Raw genomic sequence first — 25,656 nt, forward strand, 5'->3', positions numbered from 1 at the left:
TTTTGGCTAGGTGTTAAACTTGGCTGTGCATATGGAGCTGCAGGTTAGAAAAACATCTTTCATGTTTGGCTTGTTTGCTCAGGTTCGTGGAAGGCCTTCTTACAGCTGAAAGTTTTAGTGTTAGGAGGTAGCATCATTTGAAGATTTATCTTTTTGGCAAACAAGCACACTGCAAGGTCTGACATTTCACAGTCATTTTACCTCTGAGAGTAAGAACCTGTTTATGCAGAGCCATTAGGTGGAAAGATTAAGATTAAGCATGTGTACACTCAGTCCAGTAAGTGTACATGTGTTTTACAGCGTGTACAAGCGGCGTTTTGGTACTCACGGTGTGTCATTGTGCAAAGGGGCCGAATACAAAATGTGTTTTGAGTACGAAGACAATTTGGTATCTTCTTGGTTCTTTCGGTAAAGTCACGTAGAAGGCAAGTAATAAAATAATAAAAATAAAAGATAATAAAATAATTCTCACGACGTTTCAGCCACGACGCAAGCAGCCGTCCTCAGGTGAAGACCAGGTGTCTTCAGACGCTGTCTCCCCGACAGACTTGGTCTTCACCTGAGTACGGCTGCTTGCGTTGTGGCCGAAACGTCGTGAGAATTATTTTATTAGGTTTTATTTTTATTATTTTATTACTTCCCTTCTACGTGACTTTACCGAAAGAACCAAGAAGATGAATCCCTGCAGTCACGAAAGCGTTAAATCGAGACAATTTGGTAGTGAATGCAATTACATTTAATTTGACTGAAAAGGTTGTGTTAATGCTCAGATGGTTTGGAATTATTTAAAATTGTGTACACAATGAGATTGCGAGCCATCTCTTTTGAAAACAACTTGAATGCGAAATTAACTTTTGTTAGATTTATCTGCATGCTTTGCTAAAAGCTCCAAGTACTGTGTTTATGGCAGTACATCACGGCCATTTTTCATACAGAAAGTCAAGTGGCCAGTACATGGCTCCAGCTTTGTTTACCATCAAAGCAGAACTGTAGTTCGAAACTTATTTTCATAGTTGAGAGACTTCTTTGTGAGCTGAGAGCAAAATAAATATTTGCATTGCATTTTTAGAAAGTAACATGCATCGGTAAGTATACCGGTCTTCCAAAGCATATTCGTGCTTTGCGGAACAATTCGTTTCAAGAAATTGCCTTCGCAACCTTACCCGTTCATTCTTGCCATGTGGTTCAAATGTATCAAGTTTTAATTTGAGCTTAGTACCACTCTGATAATGCACAGTAGAACTGTCAATCGAGTGATCCATGTATAACACAAGATAATGTCATATCGTTGGCAAAGATGAACGTCTGTTATCTTAATAAATTTCTAGTTGCCTTACCAAAGTTTAAAGTGTCCATCAAATAGTGTAGAATCTATCTGCAAATGATAGGGTTGGAGAGTCTCCCTCTTTAGCCAAATTGCCTGCAGGAAATGAATTGCGTGCAAGAGATGGTGGCTAACGACAACCAGTTGAGCACTCTCCTTTGTTTTGTTTGCCGTGTTAGGTGAGTCAGCTGCGGGGAGAGAGGTATGCTGTCGACCAGGGCCTTGGCGATGGATGGGGCTCTTGCTTTTGCCGCATGATATGATCTCTATCCTCCGTCTGTAGGGCCATCGATCAATCACTTGAGAGAAGCGTTGGCTTTTCACGTGTGGTGGAGGCACAGATTTTCCACACTGCAGAGCAGCTGACGAGCTTTGCTCATGTCTTATCCATTGAGCAGGATGCGTTGTACGGCTAAAATCCGTGATACATATACATTTCTGGCTATGCAGGAATTGCCATTTTTATATATTGTATCCACACATATATTTAATTAGCACAATAACATAATGAACAATATATCCAAAAGATGGTACATTGTTATTATGGCTTGTGCAGTTTCGTGTTCCAATTATCCATTGAGATGAAGGTCACTAATTGGTCACATCAGCAAAGCGTGAACTTTGAAGTAGAAGTGATGGATCCCTAGTCCACTCATTGTTCAGCTGCTCACATTCATTTTCTGGGTAAGCGTGTTCCTTAAGCTGGATAATGGCTTACTCAATGGGCACTGAACAGGACATGAAGGCAGCATAATTGACACTTCTGTTGGGTTGTTATTTCCCACACTAATGACTTCTGTAAACTAAACGAGGTGACTTGATGAATCAACATAATTTTTACGAATAGCTTTTTCTTTCCACTTATTGTACCTGGATTGGTGTGCCAACTTACTCTTTGATGCAGGAATTGTAAAAGTGGTCGAATTTGCATTTAGTGATTTCCAGTTCTCCGTGATTGACTAAGTATGTAACCCAAAAGATACCACCAGTGTAATTTCCATGAAAGGACATTGATAATGTGCTTTCTGTTAACAGTGGTATCCTTGGCAGAAATTAGTTCTGCTCATATTGTCCATTGGTGGTGTTTTACAGACTCGTCCAATTTAATTAAGTGTGACGCTTCCAGGAATTATGGCTGTCCAAAGCCAAATATAGGTGACGCAGCCATAATGTTTAGCCGATTAAAAGAAATCTATCCCAATTCGTCAGGTTTATCCTTCACATGATGGCACGACCACACCCACCTTATCTCTGGATGCGTCAATCTTAGTTTGCGGCAAATGTTGCAGCGTGGTGCAATGTAGTTTGGGCACACGCAACCCTATTTTGTTAATGGCACTTTTCGGTAGAGCCTGCAGTGTTCATGACAACCAGCATGGGATGAGTTAAGTTGCTGCGATTTACTTTTGAATGAGAAGTGCACAGCTCGATGTCCATATGTTTTATGGAGCAGTACCCAACAGTGGTGGCTTCCCGTGTATAGGTTTGATGATGAGGTTTATGTAAAAGGATTGCAGATTTTCTGGTGTTTCACTTTCATTGGGCTGTGAAGGGGAACGCAGAGCTAGTTTAGTTTACAGTAATGCCATGTATTTGAAAACTATTTCTGTAAGTAGATTTAGAAATTAAAAGGCCTTAAACAAACGGTTTTATGCCAAGCTTTTTTGGATAATGACTGCAAAGTTGCATAAACTAGTTTGATGCCCTAGTTAGTTCAAGTGATGCTACTTTATTTAGGGACTAGACTGATTGCGGCCTTAACCTAAATCCCCTGACTCTAATTTCAACAGGTGATAAAGAATACGTGTTTATCCATTGTATTGCTTACAGATAGTGTATTTGGAGCTTGTTATATTCAGTGGATGTTTTAGTCCTATGGCGATATGTAGAAATGTTAACGCCCTCGTCTGTTATGTAGGTCAGGGGTTTGATCCTGACTGGCATCTGTATATTTGGAGTTTGCATGTTCTTCCCATAGCCATGTGGATTTTTTTCCGGGTCCTCTGGTTTTTCCCTCCACAGTTATAAACATGCGTTTAGAGTATTTGGCTGCTATAAATGTCCACATAAGCCACTTAATTGAGCTGTCATTTGTGGCCAGGTCGCTTCGGGAAAAGAGCTACATAGCTCAGTGGGCCTCACCTGAATTTTTTTAAAATAGTTTAGTTTGGTCAAATCTTTTCATTAGTGTGCTATGTTGGCTCTGTCGACAGAGGCAATGTCATTCTTCCCTATTGCTTAATTTCATTGGAAAATGTTTATTCTAATAATGGGCTCTCCTGGTTCAACCAAATCGATGTTAACCGACCATGGCCATGTTATGCACTCGTGGCCATTTGCTGACAAATGCCTGTGGCCACAAGTGTTGGGGGGGGGGGGCAAAAAAAAATCACAATTTATACAGCACATGTCTCAATTCATGCTATTTTTTAGCAAATGTTAATGCAGCCTTAAAAAGGCAGATGCCGTTGTGGTCTCCTACTGCACGGCTTGATGCTTACATGAAAGGCGTTTTGCTGTCCAGCCCTAATAATGTGTTCATTTTCCTGTCCCTGCTGCCAGTAATGATGATTGGCATAGTGTTTTGACTGTACGCTTACCGCCAATGTGGGCAACAGTTGGGGACGCTCAAAATTCTTTGTGAGAATCCAGATGGGCATAATGAGCCATATGGCATTAAAGCAAACATTTGTGGAAAGTGTGGTGATTCATGGTGATGGATACAACAGTTTCCATTTACATTCAGTTTTTTTTTTCTCCCTGCTTTCTAGTTTCAATAAAGGCACTGTTGCTTTTAGTCATTATGGATTTAGCAAAGGATGTACGTGCTGTATATATAATACATTGTGATGCGCTCGTAAGTCAAATTTGAAGCTGCACATGTATTTATATATTTGCTGCGCTTACTTAAATGCTCAATAATTTAATTGAACAGATCAGAATGTGTGTGTTTTTTTAAGGACGATAGGATGGTACAATTGCTGCATGTAGCAATCAAAGAGTCTGACACATCCTGTTAAATTGTCCAGGAAAACAAATCTCCTTAAATGTCATGTCTCTCGTCATCGGTCGTGTGACACCTTTGTACACACACTGGGAAAGTTAAAGCGTGGAACGAAGTGTAAAGGGCAGCGTGGAGTGTGATGTGGCTTGAAAAAAACTGGCAATGTTAACGAAACACTGCAGCATGTTAATGACCCGAATGCGTTTCCAATTCGTTTGTTTTGGTGAAGAAATTTTCGCTAAATATCGTCATGGAAACTCAAATGGAGTGGCAGTCTCTACAAGAGCGAGAACACCGTCTCACCTGTGCTCTTTCAACAGCCTGGAACTTTGCTGATTTATATTACGTGGTACACAAAAGCCGAATTTAATTTAAGTAATTGTATCGTGGTTTCCTGTTCAAAATTTGCTGAAATGTTCAAATTCCCTGCGGTTTTATAAACCATTTTATCGTTCACCTTTCTGAATCAACTGGCACAGGTGGCATCATCTCTGTCGGTTTGCCCGGTAAGCAGAGTACAGTGTGTCAGGCAAATGTGGACATTTTAAGATGTTTTTATGTTCTCTTGAATTCACTTTCAAATGTTCGAGATGCTCCGAGAACATATTTTCACTTTAAGATTAAATGAAATGTTAATGGGAGAGTGCATCAATATGCAAGGGTGAAAAACAGACCTGGCACAGCGTTTTTTATCACAATTTAATTCGGAACCATTAATCCTTCGTGAAGCTGTTTGTGTTTACTACAGATCACATACTACCTTGAGGCATGTTCAGCTTCTGTCCATTGCTGTAGAAATGTGATTCATATTTTTTTTATTTAAGTGAATAAAATGTAGCATTGTGTGCTTGGCATTAATTATTGTCGCTTATCGTACTTTTTTTATGTACTAAAGAGTATATCGTCAACGCAGGATAATTTCCTCAATTTTACAAATAGCTTTGCAGAACCCATAATTGGCATAATGCTTCCCGTAATGACGCTGGCGCTTGGTGTGTGAACATCCCTGCCAACAGTTTGCCATGCGTTCAATGTTGAGGAGTTGGCAGACCCTTCCTCCACTGCCTCCTACCTTGAAAGCGCGAGCCCAGAGCGGTACAACTGCTTCGGAGCTGCTCATAGTATTAGTGAGCAATCAAATCGAGGTGACTCGCCGTGTCGTCCCGCGAAGTTGTGCGAGAAGCCGAGGTTGTGACCTGTATCATTTGTGTTTTCACAGCAAATTAACTCGATGAGGCATTTGTTTTTGTATGTTCCACTTTACTGTTAAATACACACTGTGTGTGGGGGGGGGGGTTATTTTAAATCACATCAGGTTGTTCATGTTAACCTAAAAGGTCAACAGGAAGGCTGAATTTACATATGCAGTGATGTGGGCCTAAGAGATTTTTTAAAACATTTAAATATTTTTTAGCCTCTCCCCCTCCCCCCAATGTTATTCTTTGTGTGCTATCCACATCATGATAATGACTTTATTTGAATATCTCAGAATATCTTGACAAGAGGTTTCCACAGAACTACTTCTAAAAACTCTGAAGGTGGCCTCCCTATGTTTACACATTAGGAGTCCACTTTGCCACAACTTTGCTATGATGTTCGTGCTTTTGGCATCACGGTTACACTGTTTTAATTCTCATCTAGCTGAGATTCATCTAAATGAAGGAAAAACAATAAAACCATCCAAATGATGATGTGTTTTAATGCAGTCACAGTTGACCAGGCTCAGACCAACTTAGCTGCCCCATATGCCATAGGAGCCGTGTCCTAGACACGAAGGCTGACTCCACAGTCTGGCGAACAGTGCAGTCATTGAACGACCATGACTTGCGCTGTTGATGTTACGTAACGTACGCCACTAACCAAGCGCATCACGTTGGTTTTAACCTAAAACACGTGGTGTCATGGCATGTGACTGAATTGTACATTTTTCATGTGGCGACACGTGTGCTTCGTGTTTCAGAGCTTTTGGATATCCGTTCAGTTATATCTGCCTGTCAAAAAAATATTTTTAAATAGTCTTGAAAGTGCTACACAAGATTTAAAAGTATGGCTTAATGCCTAATTGTAAGGCAATATTTGTTTTCATTAAATAGCGATTTGTGTTTGTGTTATCTTGAAGTAATGCTGCTGTGCAGTGTTTGGGTAGACGTGTCAAGAAACCTGTGAACGGTTTCATTGTATTTGTTTTAAACACAGTTGCTGATCACAGGCCAAAATGCTCAAAAACATCAAAACCACCGACAACAAAACCGCCTAATCAGAGTTGTAATTGAAAATAATTAACACGTTTCTTGAATTAAGCAAGGTTATGAGTTCCTGTCGAACATCATGCCGACCTCGCATGCGGCGAGCAGCAACGTCAACAACTGAATATAACGGGGCCACGTTAAACCGCAAACTACTTGTACGCGACAATGTCGACCGGCCCCTTTCAGACCCGCCTGAAATGCCATCGGCCATTCTGGTCTAGTCGGTGAATCGAGATGCTGTCCACGGTGCTGCACCCTGTGCGGACAGCTGGAAAACAGAGTGGAGGAATGCACAGACGACCAACAAAACACCTGACCGGCGACCCAACTGAACACCGGCCTGGCATCTCGCTTCCTAGTAAACGCAAGTTGGAGGATCAAGGATAGGGGTCCACCCTTTGACTACGGAGTGGAACAAACAATGGGACACGTCGTTGTCAACTGCTGCCATCTTAAAACCAACAATGTTGGATGGTAAAATAACATAGACATTGATTTATAAAACTATAAAATAAATATAAACTATTTAATTTTAACAGGTAAGGGCCCACTGAGCTATATAGCTTATTTCAGAAGTGACCTGTCCACAAATGAAAGCTTAACGAAGTGGCTTATCGTGTGGAAATTTATAGCAGCCAAATACTCTAAACGCACGTTGACTCTAACTGGGGAGAGAAATCCCGGAGGACCCAGAGAAAAATCCACGCGATCACGGGGAGAACATGCAAACTCTAAATATACAGCGGGCGTCAGGGTCGGGATCGAACCCATGTCCTCCTACATACCAGGCGATGTAGTTAACATCTCGCCACCGCGGTACTGCTGTACTTAAAATGAGTTGTAAATCTCTGCATTGTGCCATATGAGAGAATGAGATATTGTGAAGCAATGGAAGGGAATTCCAAAGATGTGCCGTGCGAGGGAAGCTTTAGAATGGTCTCTGTAATCTTAAATTGCAAATTTGTTGTGGCGTTCTGTTTTCCTGCTGCACAGTTACATTAAGACATGGAGCTGTTTGTAACAGTCATTATACAAGTGTAGAAGAGGGTTGGGAGGGTAGGAATTCCACTGGGTCATGTATATTATGATTATTTGGCAAGATGTTTTAGAGCTGTGGTCTATACACAAGGTAGAAATTCTAGAAGCTTCAAAAATGTTATCTTTTTATATATACTCATGCTAATTTAGAATTATATTCTTGGTTGTTTCGGAAAAGTCACGTAGAAGGGAAATAATAAAAGAAAAAAATATTAAACTTAACTGAAAGAACCAAGAATATGAATCCCTGCAGTCACGAAAGCTTTGAATCAAATTTTTATTTAGAATTATCAAATGCAATTACTTTTGTCGGGCAGTGTCCAGTGTCGCATAGCATTGGAAATTTAGTTTCAATTGTTTTTCTTGAGTAATTCACTGGAGGGTTATTAACCTGACCAAGTGTTTATTAAGTTACATCCCTGGTTCACTTGCTGTATGATCATCTACCTTCATTAACAAACTCGTGTTGGTAAGAAATAAATGTCCACGCTGTTACTGCAATGCTTTTGCATATCATACCCCAGCTGTGTACCTTTATAAGTTTTTCTACAAACAAGTACTTTTTCTTTAGAACTTTTTTTGTGTTTTAGTTGTCCTTCCCCCACGCCTCTGATTTAGCACGGTTGGCTATGTACGGTGCAAAAGAAGTTCCACATACACACTTAAAAACCCATCGTGTGAGAGAAAGGTGGATACCACAGAGCTGCTGGATACAACCACATTTGCCAATGTGATGTGTAACTTTGATCCTTACAGGTGTATCGATAGTTCAATTTTTATTTCTAATTTTATTGAGGGACTGTGGTGGTGTGGTCTGGAACTGTTTGTGTTGCTGCCTTGCCCAATCTTGCATTTAGTGTTGACAAATCGGCAACAAGTTATTTATTTATTTATTCAATTTGTACTTATGTATACTTTATTTGTATCTATTCATTTTTTTTCGTAACTTGCTCATCTTTTATCCATTTTTGCAATCCCACCGTTTTCTGTATTGTTTGTAACTTGCTGACCCGCCCCTTCATGGACATCTGTTACAAAGCGCGTTATAGCTCATCAGATTCCTCCAGTCCAAATAAAGATAGAGATTCTATATTATGATATTTCTGATACTACTACTATCACTTCCCAGAGCTGGAATTGTCAAGTTAGGTTCAGAATCGCATATAATGTGCTCGTTTGTTACGCGTTCATTGGTGACCGGCTCAAGCCTACGGTTAAATCACACGTGGCTGGCTTTGATGTCAAATCCAGGATCTCGGCAACGCAAGCTCAGTGCTCTGACTCCGTGCCACCCGGCCACTTCTATCTGGTTAAGTGGCAGCACCGAAGGCTTAAATAACAGACCCGCTGTCCTGCACGCTGTTTTATTAAACTTATTTTACGAGAAGGCCCACTGAGCTGTCTAGCTCTTTTTCAGAATCGACTTGGCCACAAATGATAGCTCAACAACGTGGCGTATCACGTGGAAATGTATTGCAGCCAAATACTCTAAATGCATGTTTCTAAATGTGGAGGGGAAAAACTGGCAGACCCGGAGAAAAATCCGCGCGACCACAGGGAGAACGTGCAAACTCCATATGCAGACGTTGGGGTCGGGATCGAACCCACGACCTCCTGTATTACCAGGCAAGGTATTTAACGTCTCGCCACCGTGCCTGCAGGTCCCATCGAAGAGTTCCTCGGAGCTGAACCCCAACGCCAAGGCATGGCAGGTGCTGGCGCTGAGCGGAGACGAGCCCGGGGAGCTGCCCTCTGGCACGGCCGGTGACGGCGCCTGGCACGACCCCTCTGGGAGCGCCAACATGGCCGCCGTCGCCTACGAGGGCGGTACGTCCAGATACCGAGCAACTCTCGGTGTTCTTTGTTGACAAGTGGCATGTATGTGGTGGCAGTACAAACATGCCGATCTGTGTATTTTGTTGCACGCCTGAGTTTTCTCCTTGCATTCGGGTTTCTGCCGTGCGTTCCGGCTACTCTTGGCATCTCACATTATGATCTTTGTAATGGACACAATAAGTCGCGTTATAAAAAGAATGTCCAGTTCTATGAATAAACTTTGTGTAGTTATGTTAATGAATGCTGCATTAATTCCTATTGAACAGCGTTCTGCAGCCAACCTGATTGCACCGGTCTATGAAGTGACTAAGCATTATGCTAAACGTGTCGGAAACCTGAGATGGCAACACTAGGAGAAGACTAGTACTGACTTGTGTAATAAATGCACATGTGCATTTTCACTAGCTATTCTAAAGCTATATACTTATTGTATGGAATTTGAACTCGTGCCCTTGGAAACTTGGGTCATTCACATGCTCTGGCTAGTGTTGTCTCTGTTCTCATATTTAATTTATGAATAAAAAATGATTTCGTCACATGGGAAAATTATTTCAGCCGTTCACATCCAGTACACCTCATGGTGATTGTACGTTACAGATTCAATTATACACTGGTGATTTTTTTAAATAATGAGTTATTAAATTGTAATGAATACATCATAAATATTTCTCATATCGATTTAGGAATGATCTGTTGTTTAAATGTAGTTTTGCGGACGCCCCCTGTAACCGTAAAAGCTCTCCGACCCAGCTTGGAGAGGTTTTAGTCCGTGTACCCTGGTCACAAGACTTGTTTTGGACTGATAGATGAAAAATTAAGAGCACCAAGCCAACAAGGGTAGTACATTAATTGGCAATTCACTTACAAACAAAACCCTACAGAATGCATTTTAAGACGACTTAATTTGTATTGATTGCTGGGTGCAGGTAATCACAACACCGTTGATATATATTGAAAAGCACTTGCTTACGATCGTAACTCATGTGGGATCTACTACGTTTTTTGAGGCTGCGGTAAGACATGCGATGAAATTAAAATGTAGTAATCCGCATTGCATTTGAGCAGGTGGTGTTTATTTTAACAGATATTTCCATGGTGACAAATGAGCGGCCATTGTAAAGCGTTACAAAAGCCCTCGGAAGCTTTTGGCGTCATCGTGCGTAGGTAAAATTAATCAGTAAAAGGGCACATCCGGTTGTTTGGTGACCAAGGTAAGGTTTCTGGAGGGGGTGACGATTTAATTGTTGAGCTTTCAAGGTATTTGTCTCCTGTGAAGGTGCTCTTTTCATACGAGCACTGTAAGGTTGGAGGGACACTGTTTTTTGGTGTGCCTAATTTCGCAACCACATACAACGGCGAACAAAGGGGCGCTTTGTTCTGACACACGCAAATAACACACTTGGTCTTTAGTTTCTCCCCTTAAGGCAACACTAACACGATATGTCCTGTGTTTTTATACACTGTGTATTACATTAAGTGTACTACATAGTCTTTAATTGTAAGGTAAATATACGTACTCGGCTGATGAGGTGCGTTGCATGCTTGCAATAATAATGGGATGAAGGAAAATAAAATTAGCATGAACCATCCGAGCTAATTTCTAGGATTAAGCAACTAATAGGGGCGAAATTATAGCAGTCAAAACAGTGCCTTGTATTGCAGGTGTTTTGTTTTACCTACACGTAAACGCGTATGGTTTTGAAATCTGTATTCGTGTAATGAGTTTGGAAATTTTAATTATTCAGCAACGTCTTCCTTGGGATATTAGACCTTTAAATATATATATTTTTTGCAAAAAAGAGCAAGAATATTTGTAGAAAACCCTACATATTAAAGAACGCTGAGACACGGCTGGGATGGCCACGTGGTCTGTTCACGTACACATGAGCACATTCTCACGGAACTAAAACAAAGTCGTGAGGTGGAAAGGATATCTGTCCACATTTGGCACTGGTGCCTTTTTAAAGAGAAACTTTTACATTGTCTGAAACCAGGTTTTTAAAATGCTTATTCAGCTCTTCTGAATGGTAAATCAATAATTACTGTATTAGATTGTGTTCTAGGATTCTCTTAAGTCAAGGGGACAGCACATTTTGGCAGTGTCATCTATTGTAAATCACAGCTGACACCACTTTTTTTGGAGGATGACATTTCTTGGAGGGATGACCTTGATAGTTTGGTGTGATTCCAAACATCAGCTCGAGGATTCCTTCTGGATTAATCAATTTGCAAATTGGAGCACAGAAAGTAAGGTACAAACTAGATTCGAAGCTTCCTTTACTGCAGGAATTACTCTATGGTTCTTTCGGTAAAGTCACGTGGAAATAAATTCAATTCAATAATAGAATACGACGCTTCGATTGCAACACAAGCAACCATCATCTGGTACAAATGAATGAGAAAACAAACAGGTCCAGTAGGTGATACATTACTTGTATAATGTGTCGGAGAAATAATTTAGTCATTGGAATTCATTTGTGAGCAAACCAACCAAGCTGGATGCACTTGTAATCATGTAATATGATCCGTTAATGATCTGCCTTAAAATTGACGCAAGTTATATTAATGCTTGAAATATCAAATATATGTTTATGTTCATTACAAAGATGCATAAAATATATATTCTTTAGTCTCTTCTCCCCCCACCATCAACCTGCACTGACTACTGTAGTGAAGTATGCTAAAAAGGCTCACGGCGTAGCGTGGCCATCATCCAGCAGTGGTCTGATGAATGGGCTTCACGCGTATATGAAACGTTTAAGCGTATTGGTTGGACATCTTTGAGACATTTTGTTATTTAATGGCCGCATTGTTCATATCAAATTGTGTGGTCTCGGTCGCAGCAGTGTATGATCAGGTGAATGGCGAGGTGGGGAAGATCTTCCCAAGCATGGGAGAATCGCCAGGCTCCGTGCACCTCCAAGAGCTCACCTCCATCGGCGACCTGGTCCTCCATGCGCCCGAGACTCCGTACTCTCTCTACGAGCCAGCGCTCATCACGGGACCGCCAGGTCTGTGGCCCTGTTGCTAGTCATGGGGGAGATCATCGGTGGCTCTGTTCAGTAACCTCCCCGAGGATTTTGGCTCGCCAAAGCCAATGCAGGAGCGTTGACGTGCAGCAGCATGGGGATGTCTTCATCCTGCAGTGGATTGATCATGATTGATGATGATGATTGATGATTATAATGATGATGATGGAATCTGATTCTGCAAGCTTTTGGCAGTGTTAGCAGTTGGTTTGTATCGACTTGTGCATATCCTTTATTTTAGTTCAGACTGTTCTCCCTTATGCATATTTGCTAGATTCGTTAATGCAATGTTGAGTGTACATTTGTGTACACCTTAATGCCGTTGAGCAGTTTTTGTTTAAGTCTATGGTGGCTTCATGGTGAATAAGAATTGTGCTACATGGTTGTTTGTAAAATGCAAGCAAGGGTGTTCATATGTAGTTGAATGTGCAACTTCTTCTAAGCCATGTCTTTATTTTGCAGTGACGCATGATCTTAGCAATATAAGTTTATGTTGAGGGTAGTGGCAGGATGTTGTAGTGTGTGCTTGCTTTTATTAACGAGCAAAAATGCCTTCTCGTTAAGTTATTTTGACCATGAGTTAATTAATCTATGAATATAAACACCCATAAGTTAATAATGAAGTTGTTTTCCATGGAGACACCCAAACATTTTTGCATAGGGATTTATGAATACATATTCATGTGAATATTGATGCAAAGCACTGCAGTGTTGGGATGACAGCATAGGGTAATTATTCTACTGGTGCCGTTTTGTGCATGAAAAACCATACGTACCGTATCCATCATTGTTGCTGCTTTTGGCCAAATACAGACATAATGCTGCATTCGTTGTAAGTTCATTGTAACTCGTACAGATGTATGAGCACCAATGTATTCGTATAAAGTCCCGTAGTCGCGTAGATGTTTACGTGACTTTACGTAGACATCTACGTGACTTAACCGAAAGACCCAATTCACAAAGGCTTTAAGTCAACACCAATGTATTGTTTCTTAATTTAGGAAAGGCTCAATGTTATGCAGAGATTATTTTTGACAGGTACCACACTTGTCATATTTAGCAGCGTAAATCCGTTTATTGTTGTCCAACAGCCGAACTAAGTGTGTTTGCCTATCTGTGTAGTGGATGGAGAGTTGGTGGGAGACTTTCAAAACATGAGCAAGGAGGACCTGAAAGAGGTGCTAAGGAAACAACTGGAGTATTACTTTTCCAGGTAAGCCTTCAGCATGGGTGCCGAACACATTCATGCAGTACAGAGGAGCACTTCAACTTGAGCCACCTTTTGCATCTCTTGCCATGGTGGGATTGCATTCTCTGTTAATGATAATTGTTATTTTACCCTTTTTATTTGGCAACAAAACTGACACCTTTCTTTACAAGGAGTCATGTTTGCATTGACCACAATACCTGCGGTCGGAATGCAAAGAAAACACAACTCTAATAATGTATGCGCTGTCCTTGAAATTGATTGGTCCACACCCGAGACAGCTTTTCTTAGAGCCTCGTCTCACATGGTGTTGGACCAGATGACGCCAAAAGGCGCACAACTCAAAGACAATGCACCATCAGAGTATGAGAGCTCGGGGTAAGCATTGTCTACATAGATCATGATTTGGGATGGTCTTTATTCTTCGAGTACATATGCTAACATACATTTGAGGTATATAAGAAGGCTTAAACAAGGTGAAACTATGCAAAAGAGATCAGGTTAGTGGGTTTCCACTCTTTTAGAGCTCTGAGTCATTTTGCAAAAATGTGAGTCTATACATAAACGCTTTTTTAAACTTCCCTTAAAGTGGTATTCCTGGAGGGATAAAGGGTTGACTTGCCTAAATCAGGTTTTGTACTTAGAACCTGATTGGAACATTATAAACACTGCATCAGCCTGCCCCTTCTGTTATACTATAATTAATAAAACTAGGAATTACTTTAATGTGCTCTTTTTGCACGTGTGTGTGTGTTCTGCGCTGATTGCATGTGTCGTCTACAGAGAGAACCTGGCCAATGACCTATATCTGGTGTCCCAAATGGACAGCGATCAGTATGTGCCCATCTGGACCATTGCCAACTTTAACCAAGTCAAAAAGCTTACGACTGATAAGGACCTTATTGTGGAGGTCCTCAGATGTAAGTACTTTATTCATGGCCAAGTGCAGAACAGCATCTGGGATGAGCTTGTGCTTCTGTGTTAATCGGTTGACAATGGCAGTATTTGATGTTGTGCCTCGTACCATGTCCCAGCTAAATTTTGGTCACTATGGACATTCAAGATGCATACCTAGGCTGATTTTCCTGCATTGTCTAACACTTGAATTATTGTTCATTGACATAAAAGCATCGGTGTTACTGCATTAACATAATTAAAGCAAGTGTGAGAGTCACAGGAACACTTTGTCACCAAAGTGCTTTTTAGTGTGACTTTTAAAGCCTTAAAAAATAACAAAAGCTTTAAACACATGTTGGACAGCCAAGAACACCCCGGTATATCTCCTCGCTGATCACTTTGTTTATTGGGTTGTCTTATTTGAATTGCGTACTGTCCCTCTTTGCGTCGTCTCGGCCCACATCGAGTAGCAAGCGTAGTGGGAATTGTGTTCATGTGCAGCCCTTTTGTAATCTACTGCTGGATTAGAGCCTGTTCATGCTGTGTGAGTCGCGGGGAATTATTTCATCAAACTGCAACCACGCTGGTTGCATTGATGGTTGGTGAAAGCAGGCAGTGTACACGTGGACAGAGAAATATAGGATCACGATGAATGTTGCTGCATTGCCCTCTGCTGCCCATTACTTTGCCCTGCAGCAACATATAACAACAATCTTTTGGTCATGGTAATCACTCATCCAAGCACTGTTTGGCTTCCGAAATCTGATGATATCTATTGGGTGCGGTTTGGGTGATTTGGTAACAGGCCAGGCAGGCAAATTAACTTCAAATTTTGTTACAAAAGAAATGAGTGTTAGGTGACAGCATTTAGTGCCATTCAACCATGCCTTCATGTATGTATGTTGAACTTCTTTCGCACCGTACATAGCCAACCGTGTTATTCGGAGTTGATGGGGGATGACGACAAACGAAACGCGCAAAGAAACAAGTTCTCCCATTAGCGAGGCGTGAATTTATTTTGATGGCACATACGGACATCTCTCTTATCTCGATTTAAAGCTTTCGTAACTGCAGGGATTCATCTTCTTGGTTCTTTCGGTAAAGTCACGTAGAAGGGAAGTAATAAAATAATAAAAATAAAACATAATAAAATAATTCTCACAGTGAGAATAAAAAAAATAAAAACATAATAAAATAATTCTCACAGTGAGAATTATTTTATTATGTTTTATTTTTATTATTTTATTACTTCCCTTCTACGTGACTTTACCAAAAGAACCAAGAAAGATCTCTCTTATCCTTTCGTTGAAGTGTAATGTCGCCCATTGTGAATACGCATGTCCACAAAGTTAAAGCCGTACATGCTGTCTGTAGGCATTTTAAATCTAGGCATTTTTTTACATCCTGAGTGTTTGAGCAATGCCAGAATTTTGGTCATGCAAATGTTTTTTTTTGCATTTAAGATGCATGCATTTTGCATGTGAAAGCTATATTGAAGCACAATATTTGCTCGGGTGTTTAAGTTGCATATTACTGTTACTTAGAATGCAAAATCTTTTCTGCATTGTGCTTAATCCTTTATGCTTACATTCAATTGTATTCGGTCTCTTTAAGTTAATTTCTTTGTGGAGAGCTGTTTGAGATGCACCTGTGCATTTTAATTCCCGGCCTGCTTTTGTGTCTGTAAATAGTAAGTCGCATTTTAATTCTCTTTTATGGCATTCATTCTTTGTCTACATTAGTGCTTGGACATGCAATATTTCCAGTGTGATCCAGGTGCTGCAGTGTAGCATCTTGATCAAAGCAAATGTGATGATCATTAAGTCATCTGTAAGCACTCGTTACTTACCTGTTAGCACTTTTCATGTGATCCTAAGAACGGTCGCAAGATTTTTTTGTGTTGTTTTTCATCCACCTGTAATCTTTTCGTCTCTTGCAGCATCAGCAGTTGTGCAGGTGGATGAGAACGGCGAACGAGTTCGACCTAACTACAAGCGGTGTGTCGTCATTCTGCGGGAGATTCCAGAGACCACTCCAATCGAGGTATAATCCGTTCAATAATTCCAGCAACCCCGGTTTCTATTCCAGGGTACAGTGAAACCTTGGATTGCGAGCATAATTTGTTCCGTAAACGTGCTCGTAATCCAAAGCACTCGTATATCAAAGCGAATTTCCCCATAATAAATAATGGAAAACTCAGATGATTAGTTCCACAACTCAAAAATATTAATATAAAAATTATTGATACAAAATACTGTACCTTTTTATATTTGTATTTAAATTTAATATATAGTAATCAAATGTATTAATTAAATTTAATCGTGGCTGGTGTAAGGGAGATTAGAAAGAGTAGAGGAGGGTTATTGTGTAGGACGACTTTCACTTGCAGTACAGCTCTAAAGAACAGTCACTACACTTGGACACAAAATAAAAAAAATGCTTTACGCACACACACGTGGTCACAACACTATACTGTAGTAAGCAGTAAATGCTCGCACGGATGTTGACTGTACGAGTGAGGCACGCCGACTGAGACCGAGCATGGGAGATGATTACCCACAATCCCGTAGCGACAGAGAAGAACCATTGGCTCAGTTGTAATCACGTGACGCTCGGCAGACAAAGCGTATACTGTACGTACTGCTCGTATTGCAAGACATCGCAAATTTATCAAATTAATATTTATTAAAAATGTTGTTCGTCTTGCAAAACACTCGCAGACCAAGTTACTCGCAATCCAAGGTTTCACTGTACATATATTTTGAAAAACACCAGTGGCAATCTGCACCTGTATTTGTCATGGAGCGCTCTCCTACTTTCACTTAAGTTTGACCACCTTAAAATCAATCCATTAAAACAAGTGGTCAGCAATAGCCATGCAAAGCTTACTGCAATTAGGCAAGGTGCCAGGTTTATCTAGTGATTATCTTACCCACAATTATCTGCTCATTGACAGGTGTTCATATGACAGTCTAAGCAGAGGATTGGGGTTGCGTTTGTGTGTTTATTTCAGGAGGTTGAGGCCTTGTTTGGGGGTGAACAGTGCCCGAGGTTCATCAGCTGTGAGTTTGCTCACAACAACAGCTGGTACATCACCTTTGAGTCGGACACGGACGCCCAACAGGTGAACGCATGCCTTGGGAGATGCCACTCGTACCACGCCACCATGTAGTGTTGTGAAGAGGCCACGTTGCCCTATTTTACAATGCGTGTGGTGTTGTGCCATATTAAACTAGTCTGGCGAGATTATTTTGTTAATATAATCTTCATAATTTACGGCCTTCTCTCTATTTAGCCAGACAGTGGTGGGCATGACGCCTGTAATTTAGCACTGGTAGAGACGAGGGCTGGTAGTAACTCACTCGAAGGTTGTGAAATTTCCTTCCCATCACTAACTACATGCCTCTTAACCTGGCTTTGCCAGGAGAAAGGCAGAACAGAAAAATGTGGACTGAGGCACTATATTTTCTATTTGTGTGATAGTTTTGTTTCCACACACGCATGTGTTTTCTTGCGGTGCTCTGATTTCTTCCCGCATGTATAAGTCCGCATTAATTGGTTGAAAACGTATTCATATATATATGGGACTCCAGAGCTAAGACACTTGTTTGATTGCCACGTGGGTTGTTTCTTTCCCGCTTCTCATTGGTTTCTAGTGCCTCCAAGTCACTCTCCTGTCGGAGCATGAGCGAATACTGTGCACGTTACAAGATGAAAAAATATAAAAAATGTATTATATTTATTGTACAACCGTTCTTTTCTCAAATGTTATATTTTATAGCTTAATGGTTTCAGTCTGACCCACCACTTACTAGAGAAAGTAAGAAAAAAAATCTGTGTTTTAGAGCAGTTGATATTTTTGTTTTTTTATGACAGGCATTCAAGTACCTGCGAGAAGAAGTGAAAACCTTCCTGGGAAAGCCCATCATGGTAACGGGCTTGTCGCAGTCTGTTAACTGACATCATGAAATTACTAATCCCACAGCACTAGATATTCGCTTTAATCTTTAATGCAATGTCCATTCGGCGCCAATTCCCCCCCCCCATCTGTAACCCCATCCCAGGCTCGCATCAAGGCCAAGCCCATTGCTATCAACACGTTCCTGCCCAAGAATGGCTTCCGGCAAGCAGAGATCAGCATGTACCCCCTGCAGCAACAGCAGCAGCAGCAACAACAGCAGCGCTTTGCCACACCAGTCTACCTGCAGCCCATATACAGCACGCCACAGCAGTTTGGCTTCTATGGCGTGCTGCCTCCACCGGTCTGGCCCCCGTCATCTGCTTACTTCGAAGGGCCGCTGGTGAGAAGGCTTCCTTCCCCCTGTCGATCCTGTAGAAGTCCTCCACTGTGTTGAAGAGGCAGCGAGGGCAAATGGGGACGGAAGATTTCGTGCACGAGCTGAAGCGTGTAACGTGCATCAGTGTGTGATTGTCCAGTGTCAAGAGTTCACACGAGGGAATCGGCAGTGGATGCCACAAGGCTGATCCTGATGCCTTTTTTTTTGCCCAAATAATTGTGCTGGAATTGTGAGCGATTTAAATCTTACCATTTAATTTGATATTTTCCTTGAGGGCTCATGATGATGTATTGTTGTACGTGTACATCCGTTTTGTCAGTCCATTGGAAGGTGAGGACCCCTCCTCAGGCTGCATGAGTCATGGTGGTTAATTATCCATACTTGACCACACTGATCGTTGTCCGTTGGTGAAGGCGGGGAGCATAGATGTTGGGATGCAGTATATTCCAGTACGAAAATAAATGTAGTTACACTATGTATGTTGAACTTGTTTCGCACCGTACGAAGCCAACCATGCTAATCCTGAGGTGCAATAAGCACGGTTGGTTACACTGCCCTTTGTTGGAAACACATCCCCCCCCCCCCACATCAGTCTTGAACACTTGCTTTATGCTGTGTTAATATGCCAAATAAGTTACAAGACTAATTAAACTAATTTCTCAGCACTAGTCTGTACAGTGAGGATGGATTTCTTTTTGTGAAATATTTCTTTAAAGCTACGTGGTTTCTTTTAGCTGTAAATCATCTTTGGATTTGTTTGACTTGGGGCAAGCTAAAATGGGCATTGCATCGCTTTTTACCATTTTGTGTTAATCGTTTGCATTTTAAAATATTACCATACTTATCGTGTAGCCAATGTATCATCACTGATGCAGTGGCAATTATCACGTGTTCTGTATGGCAACATAATATCGAATGTGATGATGTTCAATGCTAAAATATCGCCAATGGCCATGGTAGATGGCTATTTAAAGAATATTTTTTTTTTTTACTTCTGAATTTCAGTCTGCTGATAACATTAGTGCGGATGAATGCATCAATGAAGATGGGTGGCCAACTAGATTAATCACTTTAATGTATTATGATACGAACATTGTGCTATATTCATAATCAACGTTTTTGGGTTTAGATCGCGTTATTTATAAATGTGTCGTAACCCTCCACCACCCGACACGGCCAATCAGTAAAAATGTGTCACGTTGACAAAGACAAATAGTTCACTGCTTTAGCCCACCGGTGTGTTGAAGCGCGAAACCACAACATTTACAATTTGAGTACGACGTTTCGCTGGTAATTGCATCCAGCATCATCGGGCAATTCGCCAGAATGGTGAGGCTCTGCTGTGTCTCCCGTTCTTATATAGAGCAGCAGCAGGGTGACGTCATCATTAACGAAAGCCTACGTGTTACATTGTGCTATATATCGAGTAATTTTATTACGTAGCAGAGGTAGAGTAAAGGGTAAAGCAAGTTTCCGATGCAAAAAGCACACTCCTTAACTATATTGACTTTTAACAGTTGTCACACCTGTTTGCTTGATGTTTAATTGCGCGGAAGGAAGGTAGGAGGAATATTTTTTATTGCAATCCATCAAAACACGCCTTGGCACTGATACCAGAGCGTGATACCATAACGCTCGGTGCGGGAGAAAGCCAGTTCAATATTAACCAAACCGACTTGGGCATCTCGGATCTAAAGATAGCGGTGCAACATATGACGGAGCAAGCAAATGACCGCGTACAAATATAACAAATGCATTTTCTTCGTGTTCCGCTTTTCAAAGGCGCAGTTTCCAAGCAGTGGCTTCCTGAACGGGTTCACCTCGCCTTCGCCGTTTAAACCAATACCAGCTCCTCAGAATCACATCAGACACTTCTACACTCGTGGCAGGTGGGCAAAAGACTCATTGCTGACAGTCAATCCTTGTGTGTTGCCACGAAGCACATGTTGCCTTGCCGCACCAGCATCGTTGAAAAATTTGGTTCCGAAGACTTTTGTTGCTCGTGACTTTGTGGAGTGAGAAATGGTCCTTGGACACATCAGATATGGTTGACATCTTTTGCATTTAGATTTATTTAGCTGCTTTTCATTCTTCCAGCAGGCAAGCATTTCTCAATTCCTTAACTGTCTTGCCTGTTGGCATGCTGTCTTGGTGTTTCCCGAGTTTACGGTATCAGCTGTGATTTTTTTTTTAATCAAAAGCTATGAGGGGGCTATTTTTGGTTTGCTATTTAGGTAAATAAAAAATTACCATCGGCACTCTTTCTGTATGATCTTTGATCACCGCAGCTGCTGGATAAATATTACATGATGTACATAATTTGTATTAATAATGGTTGCATGTGGTATAGTTATCTTCCCATTGTTGTACAGCAAAAGGGAAAGGATAAATGCTTTTGATTGATTTCCCCTCCAAACCAAAAGCATTCCTCCTCGGACTACTGTTCGGCATCATGAATGTTTTGGAGAAAGCTACCGTAAAATTGGCGGAACTTCTAGTGGCATCGGTTTGTATGCACGTGCATTTGTAAATCCTCTTTTTAAAATATTTTGTGTTGTCGGCCCACCAAAGTCAAACTGGCTTTCCAGTGGCGAGCACATAGCAGCGTTGCATGTTGCCTGCAGCAAGATCTTGCACATTTTCTTGGTGAAGGGTGCAACTAGGGTCAGTTGTCAAAAGTGACTCCCAGGGCCGAGACTTGGATACCTCTCAATTTGGCCCCCTTCATTCATATAGTAGGACATTACAAAGCAGGGCGGTGCGGTGAAATTAAGGTCGCTTCTTTAGTCTGTCCTTGGCAAAACAGAATTGCGCACATCGTGCACACTTGTGTCAAACGTGTGTTTTGAGACAAGCCATGCTCGAATTTCACTCGCATGCATGCTCAAATGCAAAGCACAATGTTGCTGACATTGCCGTGTTGACAAAGCAGATATACGTGCTTGCACACACATTTCCAAACACTGGAGCGGTTTTGTTCCTAATGCTTCTTTCACCATGATGAAAACAACTCAACCAGCAAGGTACGAGACAATACAAAAAAAAAATATCTCCTCGTGTACAGTCATAATCTTGATTTGAGCTACGCAATTAACATTTTTATTTCCACTTATTCAGTCTCTGTAAAGGGCAGGGCCTATTTCTAAACAAGCAGGTTGCTGCCATTTGTCTTGAGTCCTGGCAGTGTTCAATTGCATCACTTTGTACACGGGTAACCTATGTGCTAATGCTGTCTTCCTTGTTCCTTGTGATGCTGTAGAATGCCTCTGTTCAGCAGGAAGGGTGTTAATAACTACAGGTACTTTTTTGTGCACTTCAGGCCATGTATTTCATGCCGCTCCTTTATCCAGGCGAATGCGTGCGGCCACGTAAATGTTTATCTCAAAGCATCCGAAAATGATGTGACGTGCTCGCGTGCGTTTCACGTGTGTGTTGTTTGGCAGCGACATGGCTTGTTTTTATAGGAGAAATTTGAAATATGCGGTGCGTTCAATAAATTTTTCATTTGTTTTGTTGTGACTCGTGTTATATTTAATTGAAGGCGCGTTTCACTACTGCTTGGTTAACACTACAAATAGTTAATGCAAAATGATTCAGCAGATGGTCATTTTAATTTGGCCATTCTCTAACATCAAGCTTTGCAAATGATGACCCATCACTGTACCTGCTGTTTTAAAGAATAACTGGAGCTTTGGGATTTCTTCAGAATGATGACATTTGACATTTCTTCATTAAGTCGGTCATGATGTATTGCTCACATGGTATTTTCCACTGCTTAAAATGGTAAATGGTCTAAATCAATTATTCCAGCTCATCTTTCTGATGTTGAATTATACTTTATTCTGTGAAGCAAATGTGTGCCCTGGTGTCTGAAAAGACTGTTTTAATCAAAATGAAAATGAATATTTATTGAACTATATGCGTGCTAAGTACAGCCCTAACGCATGGCACGTTTAATCCAACTTCTTCTTAACCACACTGCTGACGTGTACAAAATGTATCACCTTTTGGCTTCATTAGCTTTTAAGCATCAAATGTTACACATTTTCTTAGAAATCTGAGGCTTTAGTTCAAACCTTGGCACCATCTCATCCATAAACCATAACATGAAGCTTAGGTAATGCATTTATCGATAAGATTTTTTTTTGCTGTGCAGTTCTGTGATCATTAATATCTTGTATTAAAAAAATCTGTTCTTACAATCATGCATGTCAATAGAAATTGCTGAAATGAAGATTTCAATAAGACATCTACAATTTCCTCTGCTGTATTCAAATAAGGTGTATGAAAAAACTTGACATGCCATCGTGCATTGTTTTGGTGTGTTTATTGATACCAAACAATTGTCCACTCATCATAACATTTGTAAAATGCCACTGCATTAATTTAGAACAAGTCCGGCATGACTTCTAACTAATCCTGGATGGTCAATTGGAGACAAACTGCCGGCCCGCATTGTCATCCCTTGCCGCAAATTTATAATTTGTTTCCATTGAGATATGGTTACATATAATTTACTGCGGGTTAGCATGAGACCTCGGAGGCATGTCATGGAGTGTGATTATAATGACGAATGATCTCTCTCCCTTCTGGTTCTCTTCCCCCCCCCCAACCCACCTCGTCCCCTCAGACACCAAGGCAAGCCTCACGGAAGGGCGAGCGGTAGTGAGCGCTCGACCTCGGAGGGTGGCACTCCACTGGCGACCGCCGCCACGTCTCCGGCGTGCGACCAGGCGCTGCCCAACGGCGGGGACAGCAGCCCGCAGCCCGCGACGCGGTACAGCTCTACGGCGCTCGGCAGTGCGGGCACAGGCGTGAGTGGCGGCGGCGGTTACAGCCGGAAGGACGCGGCGTCACCTCGAGCGGACAACAACTCGGCAGAAGGGCACGCGCCCTTAGCCCGGGGAAGGTATAGCAAACGACGAACGTAATAAAAAAACACATTCCCTGGTTAGAAAGCGTGCTTTCTAAAAAAAACACACACACACTGCCTCCGTCCTGTTGAGCCACATTAAAATGCTCTGGTTTTGTTTAACACGTAGGCTTTCGCGAGCAATATCGTCCATAATATAGGGGGGTGGTTTGGGTTAGATCGCGTAAATACGCTCTGGTTATGGTTGTCGAGAGTAATCTTTGCAGTTCTCATATATTCCACAAGAGGGTAGTGTAACATCACCTTATTACCCAAGTTATATGCTGCAAGTTGATGTACAAAGTGTATAGGATCTAAGTAAGCCTTAATTTTGGCCATCTCATTTGCGCTATGTTTTACCGTTTCAGTCGAAACGGCTACAGGACAGGAGGCCGGAGAAGAAAAGAAGAAGAACGAATGGCTGTAAGAATTCAATTTAATTGTTTTATTTTTATTATTTCCCTTCTACGTGACTTTACCGAAAGAACCAAGAATATATAAGAATTCAATTAAAGTCACATTCATGGCTGAAGTACGATCACACAAGTGACTTGGCTTATTTGAGATTTACAAGTATATTGTTTACATGGCAATTCTCACGTGTATCTAAATAGTATATTGCTCTTTTCAAGATCTGTTTTTTTTACAAATATATACAAAGTCATGCATCGTGTGGTAGGGAAAGTATTATTCAATGGTCATAAATGTCAGCCGGTCACCAATCATAATTCTTTGTCCTCTGCCCAACCAATCGTGAACTTGCAATATTCCAAAACTCGATTTGAAGCTTTCGTGACTGCAAGGATTCATATTCTTAGGTGTTTTCGGTAAAGTCACGTAAGTAAAACATTAAAATTAATAAAAGTAAAATAAAATAAAAATCACGACGTTTCGGAGGCAACACAAGTCTCCGTCATCAGGTGGGACCGTCACAGTCACTTGATGCAGCAAATCTGGCTGTGACGGTCCCACCTGATGATGGAGACTTGTGTTGCCTCCGAAACGTCGTGATTTTTATTTTATTTTACTTTTATTAATTTTAATGTTTTACCTACGTGACTTTACCGAAAACACCTAAGAATATGAATCCTTGCAGTCACGAAAGCTTCAAATCTAGAATATATATTATTATATAATATTATTTTATTATTTCCATTCTACGTGACTTTACCGAAATTTCCAAGAAGATTACAAAACTCATCGTGAGAGTGCATAATACATCCTACGTGTTAAACAGGTATGCAGAGTGAAGGCAGTGCTTAACTTAGAAATTACAGGTAGTGATGGACAGAGCTGATAATAGCAGTCATAATAAAAACGTATGCTGAAAGTGAATTGGCAGTCGCTGAACAAAACTTATCTAAATATTGGATGATTGACTTAAAAAATACCTTTGAACTTTACCTGCTTATATTAGGTAATGCGATGATCGCAGGCTTGTAGATAATCGCGTGTTTGTTTGCGTGCCGCATGTTTACCGTACACCAGCCCAGTCCTCCTGCCCCAGTTATACCCGAGCCGGACTTTGAGCTGGCCCCATCCAACTTCCCCCCTCTACCTGGCGCTTCTCAAAGCATCCGGCCGGATGGGGTGTTTGAGAATCGCATGGCTGACGTCGTACGAGGGATTCCCAGAGAAAAGGTACTTATAAGAATTGAGCCCCCATTGCACTGACTTGCGTCAATTTGGTACTATTTCATGGGCACGTGTATATCCGTTGGTGTCGTCACTGGGTTAGAGCACGTCCTCATCACAGCACTCGCTCTTGTGAGTTTCTCCATGCTGAACTGGTTTTGCTCTTGATGGCTTTCTATCATGTCCATCTTTGTCATCTTCTTGCCCTTGTGACTTTTGAGTTTCCC

At 41.2% G+C, this 25,656-nt stretch overlaps 1 protein-coding gene across 1 annotated transcript in view; it reads left to right on the forward strand.

Moving 5' to 3' along the window:
* LOC133349682 (la-related protein 4-like) overlaps nucleotides 1-25,656 on the forward strand; it is a 55,689-nt gene that overhangs the window by 24,358 nt on the left and 5,675 nt on the right. The window contains 13 exon segments of the mRNA XM_061563329.1: nucleotides 9,277-9,442; nucleotides 12,295-12,462; nucleotides 13,603-13,693; nucleotides 14,471-14,607; nucleotides 16,524-16,627; nucleotides 17,598-17,708; nucleotides 18,461-18,514; nucleotides 18,649-18,885; nucleotides 20,665-20,771; nucleotides 22,142-22,180; nucleotides 23,513-23,791; nucleotides 24,163-24,217; nucleotides 25,283-25,435. Coding sequence (XP_061419313.1) covers nucleotides 9,277-9,442; nucleotides 12,295-12,462; nucleotides 13,603-13,693; nucleotides 14,471-14,607; nucleotides 16,524-16,627; nucleotides 17,598-17,708; nucleotides 18,461-18,514; nucleotides 18,649-18,885; nucleotides 20,665-20,771; nucleotides 22,142-22,180; nucleotides 23,513-23,791; nucleotides 24,163-24,217; nucleotides 25,283-25,435 — 1,701 coding nt within the window.

Source organism: Lethenteron reissneri, chromosome 31 (genome assembly GCF_015708825.2).
Source record: "Lethenteron reissneri isolate LAM-NWPU_2019-01 chromosome 31, ASM1570882v1, whole genome shotgun sequence".
In the NCBI taxonomy this organism is placed as follows: domain Eukaryota; kingdom Metazoa; phylum Chordata; class Hyperoartia; order Petromyzontiformes; family Petromyzontidae; genus Lethenteron; species Lethenteron reissneri.